Raw genomic sequence first — 24,317 nt, 5'->3', positions numbered from 1 at the left:
GTGTGTTTTAAATTATTAATATGTCTTAAATTATCTGTTCAAATTGCTATAAATGCTAATTAACAATGTACATTTATTGCATGAGCTTTCTATTCTGGCAAATGGAAACCATACTTCAAGATGAAAAGCACAATGATCCCAATACCACATGTTGATTGAGTAACTTCACTCTTTCTGCTTTTCCAGATGGGATTCATAGTGTGACAGCACAGTGTGTTCTGAGAGTAATTGTCATTACGGAGGAGATGTTGTCCAACAGCATCACGGTGCGTCTGGAGAACATGTCACAGGAACGCTTCCTCTCTCCTTTGCTCAATCGCTTTGTGGAGGGCCTGGCAGCAGTTTTATCAACCTCCAAGGAGGACATCTTTGTTTTCAACATACAGAATGACACTGATGTCAGCGGCAGCATTTTGAACGTGAGTTTTTCTGCTCTGGTTCCAGGTGGGAGCCAGAGCCAGTTCTTCTCCTCCAATGAGCTTCAGGAACAGCTGTATATGAGCCGAATGTTGCTGACCTCTGTCTCCATGCTGGAGGTTCTCCCGTTTGATGACAATGTCTGCCTTCGGGAGCCCTGTGAAAACTACATGAAATGTATCTCGGTGCTAAAGTTTGATAGCTCTTCTGCATTCATTGCTTCGGAGTCCATGCTCTTCCGGCCCATCCATCCCATCACAGGTCTGCGTTGCCGCTGCCCACCAGGATTTACTGGAGATTACTGTGAGACTGAGATCAACCTTTGCTACTCAAATCCCTGCCAGAATTCTGGAATATGCAGTCGCAGAGAGGGTGGATACACATGTGTGTGCCGTGAGGAGTTCACAGGTTTGTTAAACTAGAATTATTTTGATTCATGGTGAAGCAATCTTTTTTTTTAATTGAATAGAGTTAAACCTGCCTGGTTTTAACATCAATTTATTGACAGCAAAGTTGCATGCATTTCAATCTCTCAGAATAATCCCGAGATACCATCTTTGGAAAGTCTTCTGGTCCTTTCAAGAGGGAATTGCTGGGCATATTAAATGGCAGGAGCTTCTCAACAGGCAAGAATTATATCAATAAATTAATAATGGTTAGTAATGTCTTCAGTCCTGCTTATCCTAGCTTTTAGGAGAGTAATTCCTCACCAGTGCATCACATATTCTGATCCAAGACCCATATAACCTATTGTAACAATGTTCGAGTGCGCCTCACCTCATCTCTAGTTACCATTGTTGATATGTAGTTGATTCCAAGTTGCATTTGAGGTAGCCAGTCTATAGAGAACCAGCTCCTCCCCATATTCATAACCAGAATTGTCTTTTGGCTTGAGAAAAGTGTGATGTCTATCAAGTAGCACAGCACATCCTGCTTGACCCATTAGCATCATTTTATGAAAACCAAGGCTGACTCACCCTTTTGAGCTGCATATCTGTTGGTATTTGAGGATCTCTTGCCTTTGAGTGGTATAGTGGTTGTTGATCCCACAATGGTTTTAATGTAAACCTTCTCATATAGCATTGACGTTTCCTTATCTGTGACATATAACAAACACTTATTGTTTTTAGCCAGTTTGTTCATTTTAATAGTACTGGTTCCAAGATGTCTGCTTCAGCTTTTGTAATAGATGTCAGTTTCTTGACCGGAGAAACAAAAGCTTTTTTCTCCTGTTGAGAAACTGATATCTATCCTAAAACGTTTGCCTCCATCTGTTTCTGTTGTTCTGGTGTTATTTGTATGCAATTGCTGTTGTCCAACACCTTCCAATTTCATTGTAACTCTAGGTTTTAAAGTATTTCAGAACCAAGGGTTTTTTGCATTATATTAAGTTCATGTGTTTATGTTTCTTCAGCTGAAATACCTGTAACGGCATTGCAGTTGTTGTGTTTATTGAATGGCTAAATTGCAATTCTCTGTAGCATTCCTGAGAATAAACTCTTTGCTTAATTTGTATGTGCATAAAGAAAAAGCATCTCAGGGTCACCTCAATCTTTGCCATTTCTATTTCCTTTCTTTTCTTTGGTTGGAAAGGTCTATTATAGATTGGTTTGGGATTACTTGTACTTCATAATGAGGCCCCAAGAGAAATCAACAATTCCACTGCCATCTTGAGTATTTCTTAATTAAATCTCAGTCTAGTGTAAGATGGGATTTGTATATTGAAGGTGACTGTTGGAGCTTGTGGCAGTTGCCAAAGGAACCAAACGACAGAGCTACAGGTTCCATAATTGGGTATTGTCTCATTTTAGGTACAAGCTAAAGAAACCTGGGAACAAGATGGAAGAGTTTATATCTCTCAGTCTTTGCCCTTTTCAAAATATACATGTTTTGTTACCTGCTCCATGGATCTCCTCTATTCCATGACTCATTCCCATAATAATATGATGGATATGCCATGTGCTTTTAACTGCCTGTAATAATGTTTAGTATAACTGGTTTGGTGACTATTGAAATTACGCATGCCCTTTTTTAGGTCCCTTCATTTCACTGATCGTAAATGGATGGTAAATCTAGTAACAGCAATTTTTAATGATGCCAAGTAACGTGGATAGTTGTCAAATAGGGAGCTGTGCAGCATTTAAACGTATCTAGTTAAGCAAAATAAATTAACTATTAAATGGTAGATGGATCTTAATCGCCATGGGTCCAAGAGTAGAGCATGGAAAGAGGCCTTTGGCCCATTGTATCCTTGTTAGTTATCAAGCAAGTATTGATTGAAAACCCATTTTCCAGCACTTGACCTGTAACCTTTAGTGTAGGGGTGATGGCCTAGTCGTGTTATTGCTAACCTATTAATCTGGAGATCCAGAGAGTGTTCTGGGGACCTGGGTTTGAAATCTGTCATGGCAAATGGTAGAATTTGAATTCAATATAAATCTGAAATTAAAAAACGAATGATGACCATGAAACCATCATCGATTGTCAGAAAAAAAAATATCTGGTTCACTTAATGTCCTTTAAGGAAGGAAACTGCTGTCCTTATCTGGTCTGGCCTACGTGTGACTCCAGGTCCATAGCAACATGGTTGACTGTCAATTGTTTTTGGGTAATTAGGGATGGACAATGAATGCCAGCCTAGCCAGTGACACCCACCTCCTATGAATGAATTGAAATAGCATACAAGGTTTGTCCTTTAAGTGCTCATCTAAATTGTTCTTAAATGTCTCGAGGGTTCCTGTCTCGACCACCTTTTTTAGGCAGTGAGTTCCAGATACCCACATCCCTCTACATGGAAAACATTTTCCTCAAAACCCCTTTAAAGTCTGACATTTACCTTAAAACTATGCCCCCCGATTATTGATACCTCACTTAAGGGTAAAAGTTTATGTCTGTCTGTACACATCCCTGAGAATTTAATGCACCTTAATCAGCTTTCTCTAATCTAAGGAAAACAGCCTCAACCAATCTAGTCTGTCTTATTGGCTGAGTTGCTCCAGCCAGGCAACTTCCTGGTGAATATTCTGCACCCTCTCTAGTGAAATCAGATCACTGACTGACTATAGTGTGATGACCCAAACTACCCACTACTCCACCTGTGGCACACCTAACATTATATATAACTCTACCATAATCTACTTGCTCTTGTATTCAATGTAATGTGACAGTTAGTAGAAATTAACAACCATGGGGCAGCATGGTGGCTCAGTAGGGAGTACTGCTGTCTCACAATACCTGCCTTGGGAGATTGTCTATCTGTGTGGAGTTTGCATGTTCTCCCTGTGTCTGCATGGGTTTCTTCTGGGTGCTCCATTGTTCAAGGATGTGCAGTTTGGGTGGCTTGATCATATGAAAATGCCCATAGTGCCCAGGGATGTGCAACTTTGGTGGACCACCCATGGGAAACGTACAATTATGGGTGGAGGGTAAGGGGCGGGTCTGGGTGAGATGCTGTTCGGAGGGACGATGTGAACTCCATAGATTGAATGGCCTACTTCCACATTGTAGGGCTTCTATGATTCTATAATGTACATGATCACATCCTCTTTTCAAATGGTGACAGTTAGCTGTGGGAGTAGGCAAACCAGTCTCAAAGGAATGCTTCATCAAGTGCTTCCTCTTAGAGAGAGGAGACTGCTGCACAACATTTAGCTGACATCAGCAAAACAAAAAAAAATTAAAACTATAAAATTAAGATGTTCACTGGTTACTGCAATCTTAACTGGTAATGTTTGCTGTTTTGAGGAGGCAGCACAATGGCTGAAGGTTGTGAACTGCACTGTTGGGTGGGCATTCATGATGTCTTAAAATCATAGAATCCCTACAGTATGGAAGCAAGCCATTTGGCCTATCAAGTCCTATACTGATCCTCCGAACCCAGACCCACCCCACACCTGTAACCCTACATTTCAGATGGCTAATCCACCTAATCTGCACACCCTGGACACTACAGGCAATTTAACATGGCCAGTCCACCTAACCTGCACACCTTTGGACTGTGGGAGGAAACCGGAGCAACCGGAGAAAACCTATGCAGACATAGGGATAATTACGTGAGGAAGTGAACATGGGTCCACACTGCTTTGAGGCAGCTAACCACTGACTCACCGTGCCGTCCATCTCTCACTCTCAAAACTGTAAGTAAAATAACAAAGTTAAAACAAAATAGTAACATTTTGGTGAAATAAGAATTGAAATTCTATGGTGGTCAATGGTCAAGCAAGACTGATCACAAAGAAAGTACTGTGTTTTGTAGTAAACCAACACTCAACCAAATTGCTTTTAACAAACAGATAGTGATTGATTGGCACAGCCTTCTAAACCCTCTGTGTGATGTCTGATAATGTGGAAGTGATGCACATTGAGGCATTAACAAAAATACCCCAGCTACTTCCAGACACTATCCACACCCACAGTACAAGCATGTTGCAGGCCCAAAGAGACTGCCCTTAATGCTGAAGCTGACCATTAATTCCACTGTAATGCCAGTTCAATGCAGCATGTCAGCTACTCGTGTTTTTATAACAAGTGTCATAGCTGCATAGTCAGCCCTATGTTGACCTAGAGGGTATGTAGTCAATTGTACGTGATCACTGCCAAGAATGCATACCTTTTGCTGTAAATATGGGTGGGACGTTACACAAAACTGTGCAAAGTATGCCATTTGTGCTATCTGACGTCCCTTTATTTCTAGTCTTCCTTCTCAAATGTTCCACTGATTTTCATTTTGGTTTTTCTTTGAGTTTTAACTGTTATAGCAATTACAACAGGACTTATGAAATACATTTCCATAAACTGCAAACCTGCACAACCTATTATGTACATGGTGAAACAGCTTAACTTTAAGAAAGTACATAATGTCTCAAATTATTGAAATTTAAGTAATTGCAGATATTTAGGAAATTCTGACACTGATACAAAGTTTGACTGGAAATTGAGTGTTGTGTGAAATGGGTAAAAGTCAGCTGTATTTAATTTCTCAGACAAAGTTATTTGCAAATCCTACCACTACATGTTATTAACCAAGGACGTGGGCTTGCAACAGTAGTCTGAAATAGAATAAATGGGTTTGTGAAAGGAGGGAGCCTGGAGACCCAAATAGCCTTTCTGGTTATATATTTCCTTACGCATCCTGGTGACATCTCCGACTGGCCAGTTACTTGCCACTAATAGGCTTCCTGTTACTGGGTGAGTAGCTGCTTCCACTGCATAACTGATTCCAGCAAGATTTCCCAGAGGTGGTAATGGGTCTGGTGGCTGACCCAAAGTCCTATTCTGCACACATCCGACACACACTCCTACCACACACGCACACATGCAGCTCTGCATGCTTCCAGCACAGTCTCTGTCAGCAATTTTTAAAATGCTGAGAGACAAGCACGATGTTTATACAGACAGGTAATTTGATTAGCCTGTGGAGATGAATTTTAAAACTAACAACCCTCGAGCAAGATTAGTGATTGAAAACATTTTATATTATTTGCACCAAACTTGATCAGCAGTTGACACTGTCTTGTTAATAATTTTGAAAAGGTGCTTGATAAATATCTGGTTGTGGATGGGTAGAGATTTATAGTCAGAAGAACCATAATGGTTTCTGTGTTAGAAGAGTCAGCATGGAAGTATATTCTACACAGCTAGGTCAGTTCTCAGTAATGAAATTATTGGGATTTGATTAAAAACTGACATTTTCCTTGATTATAGGAAGCATTTCCGCTTAAGTTTCCATTGACAAATTTATGATCATGCTCAAGACCATAAGCACAGTAGCAGAACTGGGCCATTCAGCTCATCATGTCTGCTCTGCCATTCATGAGATCATGGCTGATCCAATAATCTTCAAATCCATTTTCCTCCCTTTTCCCCCATAACCTAGTCTGCCTTTTACTGACATGTATTTGACTTTGTAGATCATTAATGACCATTTAGGCAGTAAGTGGACCTATTTAAGATGGTGTATATTGACTGGTTATTATCAAGGTTGAGTTAATATACAATGGCAGCTTGTTAAGAAATGTCCTGAGAGAAGGACAATCTTATCAGAGTAGAGTAACAGTATCCATTCGGTACTAGAGTTATATAAACCGTCATGACACGTGTAACAAAAGTAGACCATTCAGTAGATATTGAGAGTCAGTGTCATCACTGTTTAACATGAAAGCGTCACTAGCATAAAAAGTTCCCAAATTTTAAGAGAATGCTATGGAAATCTATGGATCACTTTTAGGAGGTGTTTTGGTGCATAATAATGTTACAGAGTGGAGAAGCCGAACCAGCTGGGGCTGTTTTCTCTAGAGCATTGGAGGCTGAGGGGTGACCTTATAGAGGTTTACAACATTGAGGGGCATGGATTGGGTAAATAGACAAAGTCTTTTCCCTGGGGTCGGGGAGTCCAGAACTAGAAGGCATAGGGATAGGGTGAGAGGGGAAAGATATAGAAGAGACTAAGGGGCAACGTTTTCACACACAGGGTGGTACGGGTGTGGAATGAGCTGCCAGAGGATGTGGTGGAGGCTGGTACAATTGCAACATTTAAGAGACATTTGGATGGGTATATGAATAGGAAGGGTTTGGAGGGATATGGACCGGATGATGGCAGGTGGGACTAGATTGGGTTGGGATATCTGGGCAGCATGGACGGGTTGGACCGAAGGGTCTATTTCCATGCTGTACATCTCTACGACTCTAACAGCCAAGGTCAAATAGTTACTCAGACAAAGATGCTAATGTGGAGCTGCCAACATTTGAAAAAATACTCAGTGCATTCCTAGAGTAAATTAGTGATACATCCAGTTGGACAGAATCTTTTTATGTCAGTGAATATCTAATTAATTTTCAGCTTTATACCGGGTGAGTGTCACTGTCTAATTGCATCATTCACAATGGGTGAACAACAGAAATTTCAACCAGTACAGATATGGAACCACATGGATCAAGTGAAACTGTTCTCGAGATTAAAGGTATGCTATAAGCAACTCTACAATGCAAAGGATGTAAGAGTAAAGAATGTATATATAATGCAGAATGACTGAACCACAGCCTTGAGGCAGTATGCTGCCTGTCTTTAACTCAACATTTTTCAAGGTATTTAACTAGTTACCATGGATACCAAACTAGTCAAGAGAGACAACATTATGCCAAATCTGTCTGAAGACTAATCCGAGAACTACTGGTCAAGGAGCAAATGGTGGAAGATTTCGTTGAACTTCCTAGATTCATGTGAAACACAAAAAGAAGAAAGAATTAATTGTATTTATCTACACCGACACAAGAGAATTGTTTCATACTGTCAGCGAGATGAAAATCTAGGACTACGGAGGGTTTGCAGAAATATTTCAGTCCTGCTCTCACGAAAGAAAATTTAGATGACAAAATCAAGCAAAGTTTGTGAGAAGATGCAGATGAGGAAAAAAACGACAATCTACTTGAGCTTGTTGATCAATTTTTAACTGAACAAAATTTCACAGCAGGTTTGGATTTGACGTCAGATAATGAAATGACAGAAGTTCAAGTCAATTATTTAAAATCTTCATTTCGCAAGGAGGAATTAGCAGTACCAGCTAAATCAATAGCAATCTTCAAGTAACATGACTGAGGATATAAACGTGCTGACTTCACCAGTAAGAATACTAGCTAGGACGATTAAGGATGTTCTACCTAATCAACAAGTTGAAGTAGAGAGTTGACAACTTTCAGCTCCAATGTATTGGCAGATTAAATATTTGCTTAAACAGATTGAAGATGAGTTGTCCACTCTGGGAGATGGGAGCCAATACTGAGTCTAATGTCCTCAGATTAAGAATACTATTGAGGAGAAATTGACAATTGAGAAATTCAGGATATTACAAAAAGAAAATATCACTTTCAATAGAACAGCAATCTTCCATGAAGGGAATTCATGAGATCAAAGGCTCTCTAGATGTTATGGGCCAATTACAGTTGTTTTGTGACATAAATTCGGGAGATTAAGTGTTCTCCAGATTGGGTAATGGGCCAAATATCTGGTTTAGCCAAACTGATGTCCTCAGCGAAAGACATCCAAGAAATAAAAGATCTTCCATTGTACAGAATCTTTACAGACTACAGTGTATCAAGAACGGAGTCAAGGTCAACAGTTCTCGAGCCAAAAACCAACTAATTTTCTAAGTTTGATGAAAGTATGTTCTTGAAAAATGATGAAACCCTTAGAATCCCTAAATTTGTGAACTCCAATTTGGGGAAGTGGTAAATGCAATTATATGCACTGATGCGAAAATGTTAACTTTGGGGGTACAAGAAGCCTGGGCAGAGATTTGAACATCGTTATAGTTCTGAATTGTTAGAGGAAATGTGCATGTTGGAGACTGCATTAAACTCCACGTAATCTGACGATATAATTTAAACTGAGATGGAGAAAAGGCAGAACAACATCGGATTTTGTAAAGATTTGTGAAGATTTATATCTAAGGTCCAACCTTAGTAATAATGTCCATCATCTTAATGTAATTTGAACCTGATTGCTATCGTGCAATAAACTGCATTTCAATTAAGACACAAATTCTTCTCAATAAAGCACTGTTGGTGGTCTAAGCTGCATGAGCCACAAGCTGCTAAAGGTTGGCATTGCAGCATGGATTGCTGCCGCCATGGTGAAGGGAATGTTATATTGAAGTGGACTTTCAACGAAGAGGGTTGCTTTCTCCTGGATGGTGTCATACTTGTTTTTTGGAGCACCAGTCGTCCAGGCAAGTGGAGATGTTCTGTCATACACCTGACTTCTGATTTGTGGATGGCGACAGGCTTTGTGGAAGTAGGAAGTGAGTTACTGCATGAGCAACACCTTTTAATAATTTTTTTTAAAAATGGGAAACCCACTTGTTTTTCGTAATAGAATTACTTGTAAGTTATTCAAGCTGTAGTTTTGGGTCTATGTAAAGCTTGGAACTGCTGCTGAATTATGTTAGTTATGCTGGTAATTTACCTCAAATCCATGACCATGGATGTGCTTGTCTGCTAAAAAGGGTCAGTCACAAGCTTACCAACTTTATTGCTGCTGCTGTAGATTGTTTTAATGAGCTTAATATGGTTGGTTAATAGCTGTTGCAGTGCCAGAAACTTGTAATGGGCACTTCTAGGCAAAGAAGCTTGGATATTGGATGGGGGGGTAAGTCCAGGGTTTTTGATTGAGGATGGATGAAACATCATAAGGAGAGCTAAGAGGGGTACATGAATTAAAGTTTTGAAGACCAGGGTGGAGGCACAAAGTGGGTAAGGTGTTATCATGGGGCTTGGGTTCCCCCCACCCCCAGTGTGTGCCAACTCCTCCCTCTTTCCTAATTTTTCATCAGAGTCAGTGGACTATCCACTCTCATCTGTCTTCCATCCATAACAGTATTATCGTGAGGGCAGCATCATATTCAGGTCAACTGGCTTTTTAAGCACAATCGATTGTCTGTCAGTGAGTCTTTTCAAAATGACAGGTGGGCTATTGGTTTCTGCATTTGCTGGCATATTGTCATTGGTTCACAATCCAGCATCACGATGCTGGAATTTGTGCATTCACAAGTCGATGGCAGTCCCTATTTCCATTGATACTATCCCATCCTATATTCAGTAGCAGAATGAAAGTTGTCATCTGAATTTGTATGGAGCAGTATTATCAATACGCCTGAATGCTCTGAAAGGAAGCCAGAGAGGAGTCTTTCTGTTGATATACATCTTTCTGTCTTCCATGAGGTCTGATAAGTAATTTCATGTTTGGCTTTGGTTTTTAAGCGCATTTGTGGTATCAGAAATTTTAATTCCACCGAAATCCTATTTTATTACATGTCCATCTTGGGGTGATTTGCATTTTTTTCCTGTCAGTAAAAGCTCATTGTTGTTTGTTCTACAAAATTTTCTGTCTTAGTCCCTTCCCTTTGATCTTATACAAACAGGAGGCATGAAAAATAATTCTCTCCTTATGAGTAAATAATCAGGTCAGTTTGCAGTTGATGGTGAGACTTGTCCCAACGATGTTTAACATTGTTCAATTGCTGTATATATTTAGCAAGCTGTTCAGAGTGGTCCAAGGTACTGAATGTGGTAGGAAGGCAGATGGGGCATGTGCGCGCGTGTACACGTAATCAGCACAATATATTTAGTATGTAAGCTTTCAGCATCAGATGAAAATACTGCTTTAGAATTGTGCATTCTATGTTGACAGTATTTACAAACTGAAATCGTTGTGTTTGAGATTTATGGTCTTCAGACCCCTTGATCATGCTCGCTATCCTATGCATTTGGCCTAAAAATTGAAAAAAACATTAACACTGAGGAGGGCCGTGTCAAAATACAAGAGAGCATTATTAAAATGGGTGTGTGTGTGTGTGTGTGTGTGTGTGTGTGTGTGTGTGTGTGTGTGTGTGTGTGTGTGTGTGTGTGTGTGTGTGTGTGTGTGTGTTCATGCCAAATGAGGCAACATACATATTGATTGGATGATCGTTACAATCAGCAAGTGTTAGTAGTAAAGATTAAGCCATCTGCTGTTACACAATGAATAACTGACTTCATTTAATGAATGCTTTTCACCTTGTTAAACTGACCTCACATACTGAATGCTATCTCATCTTGTTAAATGGCTCTACATAATGAATGCTTTTCCACCTTGTTAACCCATTACCCTTGCCTCCAGCACCCCATTGTTAACTTTACGTTCTTATCTGATCTGAGTCATGCTCAGCTGAACCTCTTGTTTCACAAAACCCATAACTCTTTCCCTGCCTGTTTTATACTATATACACATTCTCACCAGGAGTCTTGATTTCAACTTCTCACAATTTTTTCCAAGGTTCATTTTAATTATATAAATCATCTTGCATAGCATCTCTACTTCCAAAATAGAATATATTTTGTGGAGATAATGTTCCTTTTTATTAAATGACTTATTTTGCTCATCATAGGGAAATAGACCACTTCTATTAAAATTGAGGTGTGCTACTGTAAAATGTAGAGCAAAGCTACTTTTGTCCAAAATTATGCAAATTTCAGCAAACACTCTACTGCATTTGTGTGAATCTATCAATTTCTTGTGGTCTTTGTGGTCTTTCAATTTAGACTGTTGGTCTATGAGCCCATAGCCACAAGGAACTGTTATGGAGGCCACATAAATGAATTTAATATCAAACATTTATAGAACAGCATATCAACATGGACTGGATTGAAACTTAGATCTAAAAGTAAAACAAATATGTCTGATTTACCATATCACTCAGTTTTAGAATTGATTATACAGGTTTATCAACAGGACTTGGTTCTTCATATGATGCTGGTCACCCGTTAGGTGGATTGATACTTATGAATGCAACTAACTTTAGCATCTGTGGAGTTGGAAGTTTGCCTATTATGTGTAGGTCTGTATTCATTAGAAACTGCAGCTTGCATAGATGCCTCTTGGATCTTGTATAGGTAATAGCAGCACAGGCTACAATTTTTAAGGATTGGCCAGCTGCTTAATGCTTAACATGTGATTGAGTTCCCTCGTGTGCTTTACATGGTTCAGCTTTGTATATTAGGAATTTAGCAAGATAATGATTTTAATCTCCTGCATGTATCATTTCGAGTCCAAGGTTGCAGTTTTAAGTTGTACTGCACAATACGATACAGCCCATCACAGATTTTTGTTTTGAAGAAATTCATCGCAATTAGATAAAGGGAATTGCAGAAGTGGATTTAAAAATAGCCACAGGTGAGACCGTGAGAGCTAACTAAAGTCAACAAAAAAATTCAGCACAGCTTGTTCCAACAAACAATCAGTCTTTGTTGACAACAGAACTGCATGCAAATGGCTAAACTTGGAAGAGAGAGGGAGTTGCTCTCAGTTTCTCTCACAAGTTCATGCTTTCAGAGAGAAGAGCAGGAATCTTTATACTTAACCTTTATGCTTAAAACTTATCAATAGCAATCAATAATTATCACTAGAGTTTTGTCATCCAGTAGACCGGTACATTAAATTATGATCTGTGTTATTACTTCAGATGTTATAATATTGACTTCCCAAACCTTGAGTCACTGATGTCATCCCTTAATCTAGTCCTTGTTGGGTGTTCAGATGATTTTGTGGAATGTCCTTATTTATGCTTAGTTAGTATTCCAAAATTTATGTGGAGCCAACTAATCAAGTTCAGACGAGGTTTACCAAAGTTAAAGAATTTGCGTGAACTTAGCCTGCATCATGTTCTGCTGAGGTTAGTAATGCTTTGACCTTTGCTATAGCCTTAACTTGTATTGTGTTCCAACCATGGTGGCCAGTTTTCCCATCATGCAACTATCTGTTTCACACAATTCCACAGATGGGAGGTGGGAGTTTCCCTCTAAAGAGTTCTGAGTGTCAGATACGAGACAATATTGTAAATGCTAATTAACTAAAATAGGAATGAAGACATTGGAAAGTGTCCAGTAGATCAGACAGCATCTGTGAAAAGTTTCAGATCAGTGACCTCTCAGTACAGCAAATAATAGCACTATTCAATGAAGCAATGAAGCAACCAGGATCTACTGGTTGACTCCGTGTTTAAATACACATCATGGTGGGATATTTAATTGTGTATTGGCTTCCATAATCAGTGTTGAGTTATCTGTTATGGCCAGGTTGACTGTAGAATTCAGTTGATTGTAAAAGCTACAAATTTCTTTTATTGCTCTTTTAGCCTGTATATCCTTGCTCTGAGAGATCGGTTCCTGCTTTGTTTCTCTTTTGGAAAATAATTGCCTGGATGTGTTGACACAGACATGTTTACATTTGGTGCTGTGGCACCTACAACAAAATAACCTAGCAAAACCTTTATGTTTTGAATTGTGCTCACAACATGAAGAATGACTAGACAAAGTAGGAGAAGGTTTCAAAAAACACAGTCTGCTCTTTTCAGAAGATCATGGCAGAATAAATAGTACCTGGGAAAATTTCTTATGCTTCTTTGTGGCTTTGTTATCTACCAATGTGTTACAGCTTTAGATTCTGGATAAGTGAAGCAAGTATATTTAAGAAATGGATTTTCGCTATCAAGACTGGAAGTTAAAGTAGGGAAATATGCCAATAGGTAATTGGTCTTGCTGTATCTCCATTTCAATGATGGTACAACCAGTCAGCACCCTCTTCTCATGCTCTATAAAATGGTGTCCCTTTGTTCGTGTTTATTTTTTGCATCCTAGTTCTGGATGCAAAATCTTTAATGTCTTGCCTCCTTTTAGCAATGTTTAAGTTCCATTCCAGGACTTGAGCACATGTTGGAAGCTGACACTTGAATCCATTTTAGGTTGGTGATGCATTGCGGCAAGTATTGTCTTTTTGGATAACTACTAAGTCTGGTTGTTCAGATAGGTGCTGGAGGTGCCATCGTATTTTTTTGTATAAGAGTAGGGAATTCTTTTGGAGTTCAGGCCAACATTTTATTTTCAGAAAACAGCAACATGCCCGGTTAACTGACTTTTGAAAATATGAAAATTTGCTGCATGCAAATTGATTTGTGCTTTGGTCTAAACAACAACAGTCATACTTCAAAAATAATGAATTATTGAGAAGTGCTCTGGGATATTTGGAGAAAGTGAGGACTGCAGATGCTGGAGATCAGTCAAAACGTTTGGTGCTGGAAAAGGAACAATGAAGAGCTTTTGTTCGAAACGTCGATTCTCCTCCTCAGATGCTGCCTGACCCAGCTGTACTTTTCCAGCACCACACTTTGACTTTGGAATATTTGGCAGAATTAAAACAGTGCAATATAGAATCATATGGATAGGAAGAACAGTAGTTCATTTCACTCAAAAATTCAGTAAAGCAGTGGCTGATCTGATTGTGGATTTAATTCCACATTTCTGCCTGTCTCTTGACTTGCCGTTTGGTCAAAAATCTGTTTAACTCCATGTTGAATGTATTCGATGATCTAACTTTCAGTTCCAAATCTTGAGACCAAGTTGAGACAAGTAATTCATCGTCCTCTTTATCTCTAAATGGGCCACTTCTTATTTTTAAATTTTGTTCCCTAATTCGACAATCATCCACAAGGGGAAGCATCCCGGCAGCATCTACCCTGTCAAGTCCCCTGAGAACCTTGTACATTTCATTAAGATCACTTCTTATTGTTCTAAACTTTAACGTATTGAAAAGATAACTTCTTCATCCCAGGCACCAGCTGAATGAACCTTCGCTGAACTGTTTCCAATGTAAACATACCGTCCCAGTTAGTTTTTTTCATGCTGTGTTCATGCATCGTTTTGTAATCCATTGAGGATTTAAAGCATAACTCTGAATTGGCACATTTTAATTTCCTGTTTGTTTCTAATGACTGTGAATTTTTATATAAATAAAATCTGAAAACAAACTTGAGACTGCCCTCTCCCTCTCCCCATCCAAATATCAAAATGTATTGTTGCTTTGCTGAATGTCATTCATTAACTTTCAAAAAAAACCTCAAATGTGAAAAACTATTTGTGTGTGGCAGCACTATTTCTAAGACAGCTACAGCATACTGTTGATGACAGTCTTATCAAATCATCAACAGACTTACAACTTTTATTCAGGATGAAAGCCTATGGTTCTAAAAGGTGTTAAGGGTTTAACTGAAGAAATCTGACTATTTCAAAGTTCGAGCTTTGTTTTGAAAGACTACACATCTTTAAACTCTATAATTGTATGTTGGGGATGGGGTTTACAGACATTAACCTGAAGCTTTTGAAGCACAGATAATACGAGGCATTGGAAAGAATGTGTAGAGCGTTGTGTTTTATTGATGAATAAAACATAGCCAGTTCATCCCCTCCAGTGATGGCACCAGAGAATAAATTAAGAACTGAATCAAAGAGAAGATGCAAATGAAGAGGAAACCCCTAAATACCTTGGAGAGGAACTGGAGGAAAAGGAAAACTGTGAACAAAATGTGTGGCTTTCAGCTGAAGATTAAAGAATTTTGGAAGGGGTTACAAGGGAGCTACAATCACAGCCCACGATGTGCAACATTAAACCTATGTCATTGCAGTAGGGTACTTATCTTTGAACAGATTGGTAGACAGATTATATTCACTTTCATGATAAAGTTAAACCTTTATTAATGACTGGAGAAAAAATAATCTGAGGCATTTGATCTGAACAATTTTCATCTTTTTAAATTTTTAGAATAAATGTTTATTTTAGAATAGTTTATTAATTTTTGCCTGCATTCTCATCCATACATTGCCATTCTTCAACTCAGACATCAATAGCAGTCAAGGGCATCATTGCCACCCACTATTCCATATCTGCCTCTTTGAATGCACAAAGTGAGCTAGGATGATCATACTTAAGGAGATGTCCTCCTCTTGAAATAGATGCATTATCAGATAATGATTAGCCTATTTCAGACTAATATTCAGAACATAGGAACAAGAGTAGACTGTTCAGCCTGTTGACCCTGCCTGCCATTCTGTGCAATCATAGCTGATCCATGACATCAACGCTGTCTTATTCCTTTGAGTATTTTGTAAGTTCCAATGAGATCATCTCGCATTCTTCAAAACTCTACAGAATGCAGGTACAGTTTACCCAATTTTATGTTTATGGAACCTTCCTGGGAAGAAATCTGGTGAACTTTCATTACACTCCCTCTGTTTGATACTACTTGTTGGAAATGTAGAGAGCAGGTAAGAATAGTTTCTGGTTTGGCTCAGATACTGTATAGTATTGAACAGTTCAAGTTCTGTTGAGAAATGAATACTCTAGTGAACCAGAGGGCAGAACCATATCTCATCAAGAGCTGCTAGCTTGGGGTGGGAGGAGAGGATGTGAAAACTGGAAAATTCTGTATTGGGCATGATTTTAAGCATCTTAATAACTATCTAAGAATAATAGATGGAGATTCTTAAGGTATTGTCAGGAGCTTATCTCCACCCTCTTGCAACATATTCTCTCAGCCATTTGTTTGCAGTTTAGACTGTCTTGACATCCAGCAACAGTGCAAAGTGACTTCATCAATCCAGACAGTAGATTGTAAATAGCATGTGATTAGATTAGATTTCAACCAATAATGTCTTATCCATTTGTTCTTAACAATCCATGCTGTTCTCTTTACTTTCCTAGATTTCATGATATTTTGAAGTAGAGATATTTCTGCTTTATTGCGCTTTCATAATTTGAATATTTTATAACTTGTGTAAGCAGCTATTTGACAAGGATAAGATAATATTGAATTGACTCTCAGGATATAGGGTCAAAAAAAAATTAAAATCACATGAATTGGTTAGTGTGTCATTCAAATAATATGTAGATCTTTCAAAGAAATAAGTAACCGTGTGACTGTTGAGATACATAAAATGCTGTTAAAGTTCAATTTATTCAGGACAGTTAATTGTTTTACATAAGAAATAAGGCAGTAATTGAATTAGATGCTGAAATTACAACTTAAGAGAAGACTATCTATGTTTTTTTAAGTATCAGGATCCTTGCTATAAATGATCCATTTTTAATAATGTATGTAGTTTAAAATTTACAGCTGTTTTGACAAGGTCAAAATTACTTAGTATAAGTTGAAAATTGCTCTTGAAGTGGATGAAAGGATAACAAAAGTAAAAGTGACATGGTGGGCAGGATCAGATGACAATCACAAATGTTATGCCAAGATATTTTCTGGTGGTTGCAAGGATACTGTATACTTACAGCACTTTTTATTTACAGGTATGAGATGAAGAACCCATGCGGTTGGGATGTCATTCCTTTTCAGTTCAATTTTTTAGTATGAGATTGTTCGTAACTTAGGAACAAACAGTTCAACTTCTGTCATCATAATCGTATGAACTTGTAATATTCTTGAACTTAGCAAGTTTGACTTAATTCTGGTCTGTTAAATGTTTACATTATACATACTATTTTGAAACGGTGCCGGGGTACAATATTGCATGTTACCTGTGTTTGTGTTCTGATGTACAGCATTCATATATTTCATTCTTTCATCTGTTTTGAAGTAAAAACAGGAAACGCTGTAAATATTCAGATCTAGCAGCACCTGTGGTGAGAGAAACCTAGTTTACTTGTCAGATCGATGACTGTTCATCAAAACTGTTACTGACCTGAAATGTTAATGGCTTCTGGCTCCCCAGAAGCAGCTAAAGGTTATGAGGTTCTTTTTCTTTTTCTGTTTTATTTTGGATTGCCAGCATCTATTTTACTGATTCATATTATGTATGCTCATTAAGTTAGCATTTATTGTGAATCCCTCACTGCACTTGAGCAGTAGTAGTGAACTGCCAGTTTGAGCCAATCATTTGGGATATAGAGACACACACAGTGCTATAAGGGTGAAAATTCCAGGATTTTGACTGATCAGCACTGAAGAAACTGCAGTATAGTTATTCGTCAGAATAGTGTGAGGAGAACTTGTAGATGGTGATATTCCTCTGTATAATGCTCTCCTTGTCCTAGTAGTTGATGTTGTGGATTTGAAATGTGCTGCTTGAGGACGCTTGGTAGTTAACTGAAGTGCACTGCTGCTGCCACTATACATCAGCAGTGAAGGTAGTGAATATGGAAGGTGCTGGATGGGTGCCAATCAAGCTGACTGCTTTGTGCTACATGGTGGCAAGCTGCTTGAGTGTTACTGAAGCTGCACCCAGCTAGGCAAGTGTATCGTATTCCATCGCACTCCTGATTTGTGCCTTGTATATACACTGGGGAGTTGAGAGGTGAGTTAAATGCCACAGAATTCCCCGTCTCTGATCTGTGCTTTTAGTTACATTATCTATATAGCTGGTCCTGTACAATTTATGGTGAGTGCTAATCCCCAAGATGTTGTTAGTTGGAGAATTAGTGATTTTTCCAATGTCCTTGAAGGTCAAGTGTCGATATTTAGGTTCTCTCTTGTTGGAGATACATTATACATTAACAATCTGGATGAAGGACCTGAGGGCATGGTTGCTAAGTTTGCAGATGACACAAACTAGATGGAGGAACAGGCAGTGTTGAGGAGATTGGGAGGCCACAGAAGGGCTTGGACAGTCTAGGACAGTGGGCAGAGAAGTGACAGATATAATAGTGTGGGAAATTGTGAGGTAATGCACTTTGGTAAGAAGAACAGAAGTATAGATTATTTTTTAAATGGGGAAAGGTTTTAGAAATCTGAAGCACAAAGAGCTTTGTAAGTCTTAGTTAAGGATTCTCTCAAGTTTAGCATGCAGTTTATTTAGCAATTAGGAAAGCAAATGCAGTGTTAGCATTCATTTTGGAGGGTTAAGATACAAAAGCAGGGATATACTGCTGAGGCTCTGGTCAGAACACATTTGGAATATTATGAATAGTTTTGGGTCCCATATTTAAGGAAGGATTTGCTGACTTGGGAGGGGGTCCAGAGGAGGTTTACATGTAATTCTGGGATGGAGGGCTTGTTCTGTGAGGGGCCGTTTTTAGATTAGATTTCCTACAGTATGGAAACAGACCCTTTGGCCCATCAAGTCTACACCGATCTTCCGAAGAGCATCCCACCCAGACCCATTCCTCTACATTTACCCCTGACTAATGTATCTAACACTATGGGCAATTTAGCATGGCCAATTCACCTACCCTAGTGCTGGAAGAGCACAGCAGTTCAGGCAGCATCCAAAGAGCAGCAAAATCGACATTTTGGGCAAAAGCCATTCCTGATGAAAGGCTTTTGCCTGAAACGTCGATTTCGCTGCTTTTTGGATGTTGCCTGAACTGCTGTGCTCTTCCAGCACCACTAATCCAGAATTTGGTTTCCAGCATCTGCAGTCATTGTTTTACCTAATTCACCTACCCTGCACATCTTTTGTGATTGTGGGAGGAAACCAGAGAACCCGGAGGAAACCCACACAGACACTGGGAGAATGTGCAAATTCCACACAGACAGTCGCCTGAGGTGGGAATTGAACCCAGATCCCTGGTTCTGTGAGGCAGCAGTGCTAACCACTGAGCCACGTGCCGCCCCCGGTTGATGGCTTTGGGTTTTCTTCGGTCAGGTAGTGGTAAATCTGTGGAATTTATTACCACAGAAAGTTGTGGAAGCCAAGTCACTAAGTGCATTTAAGACAGAGAGAGATTTTTGATCAGTAAGAGGATCATAGGTTATGAGGAGAAGGCAGAAGAATGAGGCTGAGAAACATATCAGCCATGATCATATGGCAGAACAGACTCTGTGTGCCAAATGGCCAAATTCTGATCCTGTATCTTACGGGCTTATGTCATTGCCTGGCATTTGTGTGGCATGAATGTTGCTTTCCACTTATTAGGCCAAGCCTGGGTGTTGTATGGGTCTTGCTCCCAATGAACATGAGCTGCATCAGTGTCTGAGGGGTCATGAATGGTATTGAACACTATCCACTTATCAGTGAGCGTTCCTACTTTTAACCTCCGAATGGAGGGCAGGTCATTGATGAAGCAGTCAAGCGTGGTTGGGACTAGAACTCCACCCTGAAGAATTCCTGCAGTGATGACCTGGAGCTGAGATGGCTGATCTCCAACAATTGGTGCCTGTTTAGCTGGTTTGATTCCATGCATTGAAGAGTCCTCCTATTTTTCAGTTTTACGAGAGCTCTTAATGAAATGTAGCTTTGATGTCAGGAACACTCACTCTTATCTCACATGTGAAGTCTAGCTCTTTTATCAATGTTTGGACCAAGGAAGTAGCATGGTCAGAAGCTGAGTGGCCTTTGCAAAACCCAAACATTAGTGAGTGGTTTGTTGCTGAGTAAGTAGTGCTTGAAAAGATTGTTGATGATCCTTTCCATTACTTTGAGTGTGGATTTAGAGTGGGAATTGGTTGGTTTGGGTTTGTTTTTGATGTGTAAGATGTATGGACAATTTATCACTTTGTTGGGTAGATGTCAATGTTATAGCTGCACTGGAACAGTTTGGCTCGACCACAGCTAGTTCTGGAACATATGTTTTTGGTACAATTTCTAGAATTCTGTAAGGACCCATAAAACTTTGCATTATCTATAACTTTTGATTGACGCTTGATATCACATGGAGCAAATTGAATTGGTTGAAGTCTGGCATCTGTGATGGGGGGGGGGGGGTTCATAGGAGGTGGCTGCTATGGATTATCCACTCGACACACCTTGCCGAAGACGGATATAAATGCTTTGGTTTTGTCTTTTGCGCTGATGTGTTGGACTCCCCCATCGTTTAGCATGGGAATATTTGAGGTGCCTCAAATTTAATGGCTTGATTGCCCATCACCATTGACAACTGAATTTAGATATAATGTTTATGGGGTTGCTTGGCCCTGTCTTCCTCTGTTTTGGCATGCAAGTAGTCCTGTGTTATATTGCACCATGTTGGCACCACACCTTTTAGCCTGTTTGGTGCTGCTTCTGACATCGTATTCCTTCATTGAACCAAGGTTGATCACCCGACATGATGGTATTGTTAGAGTGGTGGATATGCCAGGTCATGAGATTACAGATTGTGGTTGAATACAAATATGCTGCAGATGACCACAGCGCCTTATGGATGTCCAATTTTGAGTTGTTAAATCTATTTGAAGTCTGTTCCATATAGTACAGTAGTATTGCCACACAACACAATTAAGTGTATCCTCAGTGTGAAGATAGGACTTCATCTCCACAAAGATTCCTACCGATACTGCCATGGATGCAATATCTGCACATCTTGTGAGGATAAGGTCAGTTAGATTTTTTTCCTCATGTTGGTTCCTTCACCAGTTGCTGAGACCCAGTATAGTAACTACATCCTTTAAGACTTGGCCAACTCAGTGGCGCAAATGAGCCATATTTGGTGATGGATATTGAAGCCGTTCACCAGAGTATGTTCTGTGATATTACCACCCTCAGTGCTTGCTCTAAGTATTGTTCAACATGGAGTGCTGTTGATTTGTCAGTAGAAGGTGTTTGGTAGATTGTAATCAACAGGCTTTTTTGCCTCTCTCTGACCTGATGCCATGAGATTTCATGGGGTTCGGAGTTGATATTGAGTACTGCCAGTGTAACTCCTTCCTGACTATACACCACACTGCTGCCTTCTTTAGTGAGTCTATCTGCTTGTGGGACAGACCGTACCTGAGGATGTTGATAGTGGTGGCTGGCACATTGTCTTTGTTATCTCTCATTACACAAAAACATGGACATGGATATCATGGTGTTGAAGAGTGCAATAGATATTTTTTACAACTAACAATTGTATGCAAAAATTGTATTCCTCAGGCATATAAGTATGCTAATCTTGAGCTATTAAGTTACAATATTCTGTCATGCTTCAGATGATCCCACAGTAAGATGTCGGATGAGACCTTTATACCCTCGGGCGATATGATATAGTGATGATGTCATGATCATGTCTGTTAAAGGCATACTGAAAATGAGACATAAGTGTTTAGTGTTCACTTTGTTTGATTTTTTTGTACAGTAAAAAATCTTCGAAATGTGGTGTCTTGTGGCTTCCTACTTTCAGTAAGAAACTGGCATTTTGGATATTTTAAAATAGAGTTACCAGTCTAGATTGAAACGGTAACAGTGTGTCATCTTCCAGTACTTCCCACCCCATGTCCCCAACCCCTGCATCACCACCACACCACCAGGCCCTGTGTATTTGCTTTATTCATGGTGAAATCATAATAGGGAAAAAATAAAACTGTCTTCTACAGTTCTTGGCATGCTGTTATACCACATTTTACCTCATTATTATCCTGTTTGGTGTATCTCACCTCCTGTAGCATATTCCTTGCTAAGGTAATATCACTTAAAATTAATGTCTTCCATACAGGTGTGAGTACCAGGAAGTCACCACTTCTAGCACATGGCTACTTAAAAAAACTGCCCTTACTTTAGTTGGTTTTAAATATTTCCGATTTGGTCATTTTATCAAGCAGCTACATGTTGAGTGAGTTTGCCACTTTTGTGATAAAATTTTATGGTATTGTTCCCTGGAGGAATTTTTAGGGAATTACTCAATACCAGCTCATGATTTTATGTCCACAGACACAAAATCACATGTTGGGAATGTGCAAATGTTGATATGTATTCTCCCAGCAAGAATAGTGCAGTGGAATTTTTGTTCTTGGCAATATTTAATGTGGTTTTAATGGCACCATTATTCTGTGGGTTTGCCTGTACTCTCAAACTTATTTAACCCACTCAATATTATTTTACTTGGACTGTCATCAGAGACAGGAGATACTAGTCCCAATAGTGTGAATATAATTTAAAGCTAGGTTAAAAGTTTACTTCACTGTTCCATTGCCCTCTGCTAATAATGTTATCTGATATAATATACTGCCTCTGATTCCATCAATTATTGACAAACTACACTGAACTTTTGCTAAGACAATCTATTATAAAGTAACATTATTTAATGTCTCCTTGCTAATAGAAGTAACCATATAAAAGTCCCACCGTTCATAACAGTCACTAATGTCCAATAAACTGACATAGCATGCATTATTTACAACTCACATGGTCTAGAAAAAACATAAAATGCTTTTTCAAGAACGATGTATATTTACTGACAGCATATAAATTAGAAATTAGCCTTCATAAGTAAGGCAAATTTCTGTTACCAGCAAATTTAAATTATCTGAGAAGAAAACACATTCCCTATAGGCAAATTTTTTTCCCTCTGATGATTGTTCATTTATTTTATCCATGGGGATAAATTCATGCTTTTAAGTGGAGAAATCAAAAATTCTAAAGTTGTTCAATGTTTACTGTTGAACATTCCATCTTGATTTGCTGGGTTTTTCTTCCAAAACTTGACACTCAACCTGCATATGACATGAATAGGTCACTTTGTTTGACAATTCATTCCCATTTTAAATGAAGGAAAAATCCATCTGTTCATTGAGAAAATCCACTCAAAAGTGAACTTGACCACAGCACAACTTGAAACTGCTAAAATCAGTGACTACTGTTAGTTGATGTTAAGCACTTAGCCTTAAGGACTTAATCTTAGTAATTAACATCTCCATGAGTACCTCTCCCCAACAAAAATAAGTTTAATTGTTAGAATGTACTATGGCCCTTTTGAAAATAATAAAAGTTTCAGAGAATTATGGATAATATTGGTTTATAGTATTCATTTCACTCTTCATTTTTATACATCAAAGACTGATATTAAGGTGGCTTAAAGGTGATTATCCTTTCTAGGAAAGAGAACTAAATTATCCAGCAATTCATGCTGAATTGTATTTGGAACTGTTGTTTTGCTTATTGATAATTCAGTTTCTTCAGAATTCTGTAAGAATTGTGCTGGATTTTACAGAGCCATAAGCACACAGAGTCATTTACAATCTCATGCAGGACCTGCTTTGGGACTCCCACTCCATTCCCAATGCTCCAAATATTTGGTGGCATAGAATAAGGGTGTAATATGCAAGCCCCATACCCTCCACTCCCAATCTGGCTGGCATTATTATGAAAGTAGGCATCTCCTAACCCCTCACGATTTCTTCTGCAGTCAGACCAGCTGCTTCATGACATGGTTAATAGACCCTTTGGAAGAGTCATGAGCTGCAGTCTGGATTCACAAATCTATTTAAAGGAAAGGTCCGAATATATCTATTATGCCCTGTCCATATTAACTCCTGTCTCCCAATCCTTCCAGGGCCTCTCTCATCCTCTAGGCTAACACATGGCACTTCAGTCCCCATTAACCCAGGATCCACTTTGTACAGAATTACTGAATCACATAGTGGCAACATCTTAAGACGTGGAACTTTGTAAAAACACCCATTCATAATTTTCTTTAAAAATGTCAGTTGCTATAACCTTGTGAGATTGTTGTTTTAAAACTAGACATTTAAAGCATCAATAACCTAAGTTATAACCCTTTACACACAGAACAGAACATAAGAACTAGGAGCAGGAATGGGCAATTCAGCCCCTTGAGCCTGCACACCGTTTAATGCAGTCAGGGTGGCCTCAACTCCACTTTCCTGCCCATTCTCCATAAC

At 39.0% G+C, this 24,317-nt stretch overlaps 1 protein-coding gene across 8 annotated transcripts in view; it reads left to right on the top strand.

Moving 5' to 3' along the window:
- The window catches only part of celsr3 (cadherin, EGF LAG seven-pass G-type receptor 3), a 251,061-nt gene that overhangs the window by 35,493 nt on the left and 191,251 nt on the right, over window positions 1-24,317 (top strand). For all 8 annotated transcript variants that reach the window (XR_015759367.1, XM_087994121.1, XM_087994118.1 and 5 more), the window contains exon 2: window positions 187-825. Coding sequence is in view for 7 of the 8 variants with exons in the window: in XM_087994121.1 (XP_087850247.1) it covers window positions 187-825 (639 nt within the window). In the remaining variant the exon portion in view is untranslated. The remainder of the gene's footprint in view (window positions 1-186; window positions 826-24,317) is intronic.

This window comes from Chiloscyllium plagiosum, unplaced genomic scaffold (genome assembly GCF_037043375.1).
Source record: "Chiloscyllium plagiosum isolate Xiang-an unplaced genomic scaffold, Cpla_swu_hap1 HiC_scaffold_14, whole genome shotgun sequence".
Classification (NCBI taxonomy): Eukaryota; Metazoa; Chordata; class Chondrichthyes; order Orectolobiformes; family Hemiscylliidae; genus Chiloscyllium; species Chiloscyllium plagiosum.
The sequence above is the reverse complement of the archived record's forward strand: the minus strand, read 5'-3'. Positions and strand labels throughout refer to the sequence as shown.